We start from the raw sequence: 10,781 nt of genomic DNA, 5'->3' as shown, positions 1-10,781 counted from the left end.
TACACTTCTGCAGGGTTTCCAGGGAGGTTAAGAAAAGCTTCCTCCCAGATGTCAGGGCTGTGCACCACGGTTTGCTGAGGGTCTGTTGGCCCGGCCGCTGCGCATCCTTCGGTCCAAAACTTTGTTCCTCTGTCACTATGGAACTGGGGCTGGGCCAATTCGGGGGACGCTGCTGCTCTCTCAGAGCCTCCTGTAGCAGCACTTGGCTCCAGAATCGCTAATGGGAAAAGGCGATGGGAAGAGGACAACCCTCCCACGGTGTAAAGACTGGGACGTTCCAGCCCTCCACCCTTCTTATTACACTTTCTAACAACTGGTGTTCCTAGACAGAGGGGGGAAAAAAAAACCAATTAAGGCAGAGGGGAAGCGTTGAGGGGGTGCGTTGGGAGCAGCCCCGGGGCTCCACATCCCCCGCGGGGCGCGGGCGGTGGGACGGGCGCGGGGGTCCCCGGCGCGGGGTCCGCTGGCCGGAGCGGTGCGTGTGCCGCTGGGGGCACTATGTTCCGTTTGTGTTCCTATTTCTGGGCTGGAAGAACAAACAGGGAAGTGGTTTTTCTGCAGTCTCATTGCAGCTCACAAACAGAGCACATCATTCAGCCGGTGTTGCTCACAGCGTCAGAGGTGACGGCGCGGGGACCGGCGCGGCGCATCCCTCAGCCTGCGGGGAGGCTGGGAGAGGTGATGAACAAATACTTCCCCCCCCCATTTTTTTTTTTACTGCAACTTACGCAGGTTTCTGTGCCTGTTCCCCGTGGATTTCGGGAGCACAGGCGTGTATGAATTTCTCTCTTTGCTTACCACAGTCCCGAATGGTTCATTCTTGCAAACAGCCCTTGCACGGGGTGCTGAGGTGCCACTAAAATCTCCAAATCACACGGGGCTTGATGTACAGAAGAGTTTGCAGGGAGCTGGGAAACATCAGGGGGTTCCCCAGAGCACAGGGATGGTGGAGGGGTCCGCAGAGGAAGAGTTCTGTGCTGGCTGGAGGCTGGATAAGGCATTTTGGTTTAGTGTGGATGGGAGCGGGCACCTGTCCCTGGGCACTGTGCCCAGAGGGGACAGGAGCTCAGGACCTGGGCACAGGGATCTGTGCCAGGAGTGCTGCTGCCTTCACCTCTCCCAGGTTGCATGGGCAAAATTGCATTCCCGAGAGCTCCTCTCCAGCCCTCCCCTGCTGTGAAGCAGGACCAGCCAGCCTCAGACCATCATCTCAATTTTAACGCCAGTCCTGGTGCTAATTTGTCCAAGACCCCTGTGATTTACATTTGTTTAGGCTGATGGAGGGCCATCATTTTCCTTGGTTTAGCATTTATCTGCCTTTCTCAGCTTGAACAAAGGCAATGCTAAACATGTGTTGGTTTGCAAGCAATTCTGTTTTTTTGGTTTCCAGGCTTTAGCCAGGGCTGTGCCTGTGGATTTGAGTTGCAGACACTTCAGGGGGATGTTCATTTGTTTATAAAAGAAACCCACATCTGTTTCTGTTTGAATTTTTTAAGCAAGCCTACATAGAAACCTTTCACTTGGTTTCTGGCTCTGTAAAAACTAGATTTTGGGCCAAGTTTGACCTAAGAGTGACCTTTTCAAAGTATTACAAATTTTTTTGGTATTTGTTTATGACTTTATTAATGATGCCATGCGGGGAATGGGTCAGTTAAAGGTGAAATTAACTTCTAATGTAAACAAAAGATTAATTTTGGAGCAGAGACCGTGTTTTGTGGAGACATAAGTTGCTCAGTAGTTCACCAGCTGAATTGCTCCTGAGAGCTTGTGGGAGCTGGAGCTCCAGCCCTGGGCAGGATGTGGGCAGTGGGTCCCCCCCGCGGTGCCAAAGGGGGTGGTGGGAGCCCAGCCACCATCAGACTTTATAACTCTGTGATCCAGATGGGGAAATGGCCAAATTACCCTTCTTCTACAGTAAATTCCTCAGTTAAGTGCCCTCGGTTTACTACTGTTGGGCTGCTCCTGATGAGTCCCTCAGAAAACAGCATCTTCTTAGCATGGCCTGGAATTTAACCATTTTCTGGAATGGGCTTGTCTTGGTCACAAATTTTGCTCCCTTCAGGCACACAATACCTTGTGTGCCATCCCCTGCCCGGGGGGTCGTTGGCTTTCAGTGCTGCTGTTCAGAGATGTCCCCACTTTGCTCAAGCCAGAATTTCATTCAGAAATTTGATGCAGTTTGGTTCAGAGGATGCTGTCCTGGATCCTGCCAAACAGTGGCAAAATGATTTACTGAAGTAGAGCCACTGTTTCACCTGCAATGTGAACCACTTCTGTATGTGAATATCAATCCATCCTGTTATGTAGTGAGCACGTTCAGGGGTGTTCTGTAGGTGGGTGTGGGACAGAAGCAGGATGCAGGGACCAAGTTCAATTAGAGGGATGATCAGTGCATCTCCTCACATAAATATCAGAGCCAAAACCAGTCCCAGCATCTGATGCCTGTGCTGAGCATTGATTGTAAACCTTTTCCCTGCCCTGGAAGGAGAGTGATGTCAGTGATACTGTCTTGCTGTAAAGGCAAAGATGGGAAACCTGGGAAATCTCACTGGCTATCAATAGCATTCCTTTGCTTCAGCTCAGGTGGTTATTTTCCCTCCGTTGGCTTTGGTTTATTTAATCTCTGTGATTAGGAACTCCAGAATCAATAAAAGGATTGCTCTGTGCTCCAGATGCCTGTTTGCCACTTCAGACCAGTAGAAACCAGTTTAAAAGGTTCAGGTAGAACGTCCACTAAAAGTAAGTAAGCTGCAGTTAAAACTGTCTTCAATTTCGTTTTCCCCGAGCAAAACCTAATGGCTACTTGGAACCAGGCTGTTTTAATAACATCTGTTTCCCCTTGAATCACTGGGGGAAAACTATTGATATTGCCATATTCTCAAGGAATGTTTTAAGTCACGTTTTGACAGGGCAATGCCTTACCACAACACTGATAGTTAAAATGTTTAGGATACTTTGTAGTATTTTCCCTGATAATGCTATGATAACACAGAGCACATATATTGTAAAATACAGATATTGCATGGGGTTTTTTTTGCTTATGTGGAACATTTCCTGATGTTTGGGGGGAATGTCATGCTCTAGCTTGCTATCCAGTGTGTGTGCTGCTTGTAGCTGCTGCGACCAAACCACACAAACCTGGTGTCTAATATCATTCCCACTTATCATTTGTGGAAGCAGTAGTGTGTATGACATCTCAACGCCTTTAGATTCTCGCAAAATATCTCAGAAAGTACTAGGAAGATGTCCATGAGATTAACATTGTTTTCCTGTGGATGTATTTTGGCTCACAGCCTGTTGAGTGTTGTCTGGTCCATGGGTATCCCTTTCCCTGCAGAGCTCCCCAAGCCCTGTGTTGGGGGCCACGTTCATCAGTCACTAGCCACATTGGTAAACTGAGGTCTTTAAAAGTTAGAATACCTTTTTTCTTCTGTGTTTTTTTTTTATTTTAAAGCACCTACCAGTACAGATACTTGACTTTCAATTCTGAGCGCTCAGTTCCCGAGGGGCGAGTTCAGGAGAACCTGCTGATTTCAAGCGCTTCTGTGGCTTGTTCAAAGTCACAAAGCAAACCAGCTGAGCTTGAAATGGGGTCTCCTAATCGGTGTGGTGGTACCTGCTGCTGTGATTTTGACTCTGAGAGGATGGAGAAGTCACAGCAGCTGTGCAGAAGCCACTCGCTCAGCCCGCGGGAGCTGCTGGGGGGCAGAGCAGTGCAGGGTGATGGGAAGTGTGCTTTGGGCTGGGCTGGTGCGTGTTGCCTGTGTGACAGATGCCTCAGAAGTCTTTAAAAGAAGGAGATACTGGCTGAATGGGAAGATGAGTCAGTGGGTAAAACCCCAGGCTTGTGGTGCACAGGGGTTCTCTTCAGGTCTGGGATGCTCGTACTTCCCCTTGCAGACATACCGAGAGCGTGCACAGTTTCCATTCTTCTGTCTTCACATTTCTCAACCTTGCAGCCCAGGACTGTGGTTCACAGGACATCTTTTGTCCCGTCCTACAGCACCACTGTCCATGATGGGGCATCCTCTGGTCCATGGTGGAGCATCCTCTGGTCCGTGGTGGAGCACCCTCCCATGGCAATGCTCTTTCAGAGGAAGAACCATTTGGTTGCAAATCTTGCCTGGACAATTTGCCATGCATAGCTGAGTGATCCAGGTGTACCCACAGTAACTCCTGGGAGTGGGGAAGGCTGGCAAAGAGACACTCACACCTTAAAAGTTTTCAAAAGCCCTGTGAGGATTGTTTTCTTCCTTTTTTTCAGCCTCTGGGTAGTTTTCTGTCTTGAGGGTAAGGACTGACTGGTGCTGGGTTAACACGGTGTGCAGATATTTAGAGATAACAGTGGTTTGGTGCTGAGGTGAGTTTTCTGTACGTTAAGTATAATGTTCAATTTCTTTTGTTACAGATGGAAGAAAAACGACGCAAGTACTCCATCAGCAGTGATAACTCAGACACCACTGACAGTAAGACCTTTAATTCAAAGCTTTGAACAAGATTCACCTCCAGCGGGGAAAATGCTTGAATAATTACTTTGCAAAGATTGGAGGAAGCTGCATTTACTGGGAAGTCCCTGCACAATGAATTGTGTGCAGGGCTGGGTTTGTCAGAAACGCAGCAACAAGCTGATACCAATTTATTTAAACACTTGGCTGTGGCTCCTCTTAACTGATGAGAGTGTCTCCCTCGTGTGAGGAGTCTGGGCGAGGAGAGCTGCTGATTGCAGATCTGCTAACAAAGCAGCAAACACCCTTTGTAGATGAGTTGTCCTTTCCTGTGAGCTGCAGCCTGAGACTAGTTTGCTCTTGATTTGGGTCGTACGGGGGAAAGGGAAGTTTTTATTGGAGTCAGAGTAAAATTGGAGCCGCATTGTTCCCTTTTGCGAGCTGAAGAGTGATGTGGGAAAAGGGATAAAGCTCAAGCCAGCAAAACTTGCAAGCCCACGCTTGCTTTTCAACATCTACCTCACTTCATCCTCGTTCAGGAAGGCACAGGAGCATGTGCTCAACAATAAACATGTGCAAATGTGCTGAATTTTGGCTATAAATAGAGCACTTTCCTCTCCCACTTATCCCAGGGTTTCACCCACTGCAGACATACCGCAGTGCCTCGGTGTTCAGAACCCTCGAGGCACCAGCCTAATCCCTTGTCTGGGCTCCAGAGTTTCTTACTAGTTGCTCTTGGTCTTTTACAAATGTCACAGTAATTTCATCTGGGCCGTGCTGGGAATTTGCTCTCCACACTTTACAGGATCTGGCTGCTGGATACCCGAGAACGAAAGGGACTTTGCTAAAGACACTAAACTTCTGGGCCTTTTCCTAACAGGATGATGGGGAGATTACAGGGGGTTATGGAAAGGCTGATCTTGCTGGGTTTGGCTGCCGTTCCCACAGCTTCAGCCAAAAAAATTGTCAGTGTGAGAGGAGTTTGCACCAGCACTGCCGACAGGAACCTGCTGTTGGGCTGCTGGCGGGGACCCCCATCCTGCTGCAGCCCTGGGGGGGCCTGGGAGCTGAGCTGTGCCTACAGAAAGTGTTTCAGGCTCTGTCAGCACCACTGGCTTCTCGTAAAACGAAACGTCTCTATCTCAGAAAGGGGTTTGTTTTGGAAGCTGTGCTTCAAACTTCCCATCTCCTAATCCCCAGATGCTCAAAGGCTTACGGAGCAGCTCGTTGGCTTCGCTGCCTTTCAGGGGTAAGGCATCTTTAATCATGGCATTAAACAACATGGCCTTATCTCTGTTGGGCTTGGATATTTATGCTGCAGGTGATATCTAAGCTGTTGACGAAATGCTCTCCTGCAGGATGATTGTAAACAGAGTGGTGACCATCTTTCCTTATTCTCTGCCAGGAAAGGGTGGTAGTGGTGTGTTATCCAGGTTTGCATAGTTGTAGCATCACACTGTAGCTTGAAACGAGGGGGCAAGGTGGAAATTAGTGGCTCAATCTCTCCATAAAAGCTGTGGAGCTGCTGCTGCCCTCCTTTGAGCAGCTCACTGAGTAAAGCAGCATGTCCATGTGGCTGCAGCATAGGGATGTCTGCTGTGGGCTTTGCCTGCACCGTCCTGTTATGCACTGAAATGCTATAAAAAAGTCATTTATATGGAGCCCTCTTTAGTGACATCTGTCTTGACACTGCAGTGAAAAAAACAGCTGTCTTTTGGGAACAGGTGATGCCCCCACATTTGGTTTTCATTTGATGAAGAACAGGAAAGTGTACTGCAAGTAAAGAGTGCAAGGTGAGCTGGTGCCTCGTCCCCTGCCAGCAGAAATAGGCATGTGGGATTTATCTGGGCTCAGTTGCCTGAGCTGGTGAAGGAACAGACATTTCCCATCGCAGTGGTACTGCACCCTGATCCCTTGGGTCAGCTCAGCTCCTGGCCAGAGCCCTTCCTCATGTGCAGGGCTCCATCGTGTTTGGTCATTGATTATGTGCAGTGTTGTTTCCTCCTATTCAGGATAAAAGGATAAAGTCAGTGGTAAACTGGACTGTCATAATTTTTATACAAAAATTCCAATAATTAGTTTGTTATTTATTATTAACAAATATGGGTTGGAAATAAAGATCAGTAACGTAATGGTCCCAGAACATTTTGGGCTTTAGCTACCCTTGCCTTACAGAGGTGGTAGCAGTGGTGATGTGATGATATTGCTGCAGTGAGGATGATGAGAGATCATTCATAATGCTCCCTGAGGAAAGTATTCCCAAATCTCAAAGCAAATACTCTCTTACTACTGAAAAGTGTAAAGTGCCTTTGCTTGATGTGTTCTGTTGTGTGGTTCCCAGTGGATGCTGAACTGCACACAGCTTGGGAATTCTTAGTCGTGGTGTGGGCAGAGGAGTTTGACCCAATTTTGTCAGTAGTTTTGTCCATGGGCTCTGAAGTCCATGAGCTGTTCAGATACCTGTCTTTAAGCATCCTTGGTAGAAAACTTTTATCTCCTTAATTCCTAATCCCAATAGACTCCTGATTCCAGGAATGAGCCCTGGTTCATTCCCTCTCAGAAGCCTGTCTTACTTGTGACTCTGGGTTTCTCATTTCTGATGTCTGCATTTGAAAACAGTGTTTTTAAATTTCAGGGGCCTCTATTTCATCATCTACATCATCATCAGTAGCAGGAGTGATGTTAATGTGTTTTGGTGAGGTACCCTGGGGTGTGCACAAGAATAATGCCGTGTCAAGGTGTTATTGCCTCTTAGTGCTGACCCAGAGTGTTGGTTGAGACTGTAGCAGTGGGGCTGGTGGCAAAGATGTGGAAAAAACTTTTTGACTCTTTTCCGGGTAACCTGTCTCTGTTACCTCGTTGCAGGTCACACCACATCCACCTCCAGATGCTCCAAAATTCCGAATACCAAATCCCCCTGGTCACGGCAGAAGGAGAAGAAGCCCTCTGAGGTATGTGGGCTTTCAGGCTTTTGCCAGAGGGGGGGGTTTCCCATGGCACTGAGCTTGCCCAGATGTGGCAACCAGCGTGCCCGTGGCTGGCTGTGGGCAGTGGGTGCCAGGACAAGGCATCTCCAGGAAGGCAGAGCCACAGCTCCTGACAGTGGTGCCAACCCCAGCTCTGCTTGGAGGGAGCAGGGGGGGAAACCCAATGGGCATCTCTGATGAAGGGTGTGGGGTCCTTGTGCCCACTCCACCCCTGTTGAGGCAAGTAAACGTGGGTTGAGTTTGGTGGGACTGGGAGGTCCTACAGTTTTGGGGTGTCTGTGTGCCAGGGTTCCCTGGTTTGGGTGCCCGCCTGGGTGCCCTTTCGATAGTGGCACAGGTCACAGCACTGATGGCAGGGGAGGGTGACGTGGAGGCTCCTCCCCGTGAACAAGTGGGCAGCACAGCTGAGTTGCAGATCATGTTGTGTTGGTTTCCTCCTGTCACGGGGCTCAAGGGCATTAAGCCGAGGCTGTCGGTGTCTGACCTTGCCCGCAGGGTTTTCCCGGCTGGGACGGGCAGTGCTGCCCACCCTGGGGACACTGCCCAGGTTCCCCTGCCAGCTCTGAGTGCAGGGTCTGGGACTGGGGCGGGAGCAGCTGTGTGTCCCCGGGGCTGTGGTGGAAGGGACAGTGCTGTGCCCTGTTTTCCTTGTGTGCCTCGGATACATTTCCACGAGCCATGGAAACTACAGCAGGCATGAGCTGCTGTTGTAGCAACCACAGTGTTTGGCACTGGTCATCTTCATTTCAGCAGCAGCCTGAGCAAAGCCAGAGGGACATCGTTCTCACATTCCCTTCCCTTTGGACCAGGGTCTGGAGTCAGACAGAGCTAAGTTTAGAGGCAGGTGAAGCTGGCATGGCTAATGTGAACTCCTTCCCAAGCTCCCCCCGTTTCACCTCTCCTGATGCTGTGGCCTGGTGAGCACAAACCTCTGTAACATCCTCCTTTTGCATCAAGCTGAGTAGAGATTTTGAGGTTTTCCTGTGGTCACTGCATGAATTACAGCTGCACTTGGTTTTTTACTGCTCTGACAGGTTTACATTGATACATCTTAAGTGTTGGTGAAGGACAGAGACTGAAAAAGTCCAAGTTGTTTGTGCCGTGGGAAAAGAGAGGGACTGGAAAGCTGTTAGGACCAGCTGAGGTAGTTGGAAACACTCCAGAGAGCAAGAACCAGGGGTGCAGATGTCACTGGCTGCTGACAAGGCTGTTAGAAAGTTGAACATTAGCACTGGTTATAGATGTGTCTCGATACGGGTCAGGGGGTGATTTTTGTGAGGTGAATCCTCCCAAGGAAAGTGAAGCATTTAGGGTACCTCCTCCTCCTCTGGCACCGTTATCCCTCTCTGAAAAAAATGCTCACCCCTGTGCCTGATGTGCCCATAAAGGCCTGGGGTGAGCCCTTCAGGTGCTGTCAGGAGTCCCTAAGGTGGAGATGCCCAGTGTTAGACCGGGTTAGATGTGACAGGATGTGATTCATGCATCAGGACAGTGTGATATGTGCCACCCTGCTGCTGCCCAGTAAAACTTTCCTCCAAGAGTTGATGCATCTCTTTACTGCATCGGTGGTACAGACACGCTTTTGCTTATAATATGAATTAGTTTAATCAGCCATCTAGGATTTTACCCAGCTGCTAATGAAGTTACTGGATATAAATCTAAGACTCCAAGTGAAAATGCTTCTGGACTTGCTGAAGGATGGTCAGACCTGGATCCAAGTTGCTGCTCAACAACAGCTGGAGTGAAAACTAGATCTTAGTCCATGGCACCCGGGGAGACGTCAGATGTGGTGCCTGTGGAGGGCCAGGCTCATCCCTCTGCTTCATGCTCTGTTATGCCCTGAGGAGGATTCTCAGTGAAATGTAGCTCTGGAACAAATAAAGTGGAGCAAAAGCTGAACAGTGCCCAACTTAGCAACAGTTGGGACAGAAAGTGAACCTCTGTGGCTTATCTGAACTGAAACTCCAGGGGAATTTGGGAGGCGATGTGTGATTGCTCAAGCTGGAGTGTGGCCAGGATGCTCAAGCTGACAAACCATCTTTGCAAAAGCGTGGTGGGAACACAAGCACATGGAGCAGTCCAGGTCTCGGCCGTGCTCCCCTTGCCCTCCATCGCCCCTGCGGCTCCTGTGTCCAGGTCTGCTGGAAATCAGCTCCAGGTGGAACTCGGGGATCGGGACAGAGTGTGTGAGGTTGGACACAGGATTGCCTCAAGATCTGCAGCAGTGCAGGGTGGTGGTTTGGAGGTCATTCCAGTATGGATTTCTTCTACAACAGCATCTTCCAAAATCTTCCACGAGTGACCCAATGTCTGCTGTTCCTGTGATCAGCCGTGAACCCATCTGGTCCATGTGTGGGATCCACTGCCTGTCATCTGTGACATGCTGCAGGGCTTGGCACATCCTTGTAGGAACCGTGGAGGATTTCAGGCACAGACTGGGATGGGCATCATGTCCTGCTGGAGCAAATACTGAGAAATGTAAAATGTGAACCACACCACTGTCAAACTACTTCACATGAAATGGCGAAGTACCTTTCTCTTGTCCATCCCACTGAGGATGGAAACCACAGGAGGGTAATAGGGAGAGCAGGATGAATGTATTATCAGATGTTGAACCCCCAGACATTTGGGTCTGGACAGATCTTTTCAAACAATAACTCAAACTCCAGTTTTACAGGTGGCTTTTATTAGATTTGTCAAGAGCTGCAGTGGGTGCAGGCGTGTCCTGAGGGATGGTGATGCTGGAGGATGGGCTGGTGGAGCAGGACCCACTGGCCTCTCCTGCCCCTCTCCAAGTCGTGTCCCCGTTTCTCTGGGAGCTGCTGTCCTAGAGAAACATGCATTCGCCCTGACAACCCAGGCAGGAGATAAAAAAATCAAAAGCATTAGTGTTACATAGTTATTAGTCAGGTCAGGGGGTGATGTTTATTATGAAAGACTCTGTGAGAAGGGATTAACTATACACATTAAAAACCACCCGATACAAGGCATCTGGAAAAACAAGCTTCTTACCATGGAAAAGTACTGAGCTGTTTGTAAACATCCGCGAAGGGGCCATTGCCAGGGAGGGTGATTATATTTATCTGTGCCTGTCACGGGGCTCTGCCCGGGCTCTTTCCTGATGTGTCCCAGGCACCAGGCCTCTGTCTTGGCTGTCTCCCTTGCAGAGGTGACAGCCGTCCTCCCATGCCCCTTCCTGGGCAGCAGAGCCTTTGGGGCTAAGCCTGATGGTGCCCCGGGCGTGGGCATGGCTCTGCTGCCCTGCTTCTGCCTGAAGGCAGAGGATGGACGTGGGCAGCTGCCAGCAGCTTCTTGCATCTGCAGTGATAGCAGTCTACCAATCTGGTGA

The 10,781-nt window shown here is 49.6% G+C and overlaps 1 protein-coding gene across 2 annotated transcripts in view; it reads left to right on the top strand.

Annotated features, from left to right (window-relative positions):
• JADE2 (jade family PHD finger 2) overlaps positions 1-10,781 on the top strand; it is a 70,600-nt gene that overhangs the window by 2,558 nt on the left and 57,261 nt on the right. For both annotated transcript variants that reach the window (XM_017834599.1, XM_017834598.1), the window contains exons 2-3: positions 4,409-4,466; positions 7,311-7,396. In XM_017834599.1, coding sequence (XP_017690088.1) covers positions 4,409-4,466; positions 7,311-7,396 — 144 coding nt within the window. The remainder of the gene's footprint in view (positions 1-4,408; positions 4,467-7,310; positions 7,397-10,781) is intronic.

The sequence above is a fragment of the Lepidothrix coronata genome, unplaced genomic scaffold (assembly GCF_001604755.1).
Source record: "Lepidothrix coronata isolate B3197 unplaced genomic scaffold, Lepidothrix_coronata-1.0 Scaffold236, whole genome shotgun sequence".
NCBI lineage: Eukaryota > Metazoa > Chordata > Aves > Passeriformes > Pipridae > Lepidothrix > Lepidothrix coronata.
The sequence above is the reverse complement of the archived record's forward strand: the minus strand, read 5'-3'. Positions and strand labels throughout refer to the sequence as shown.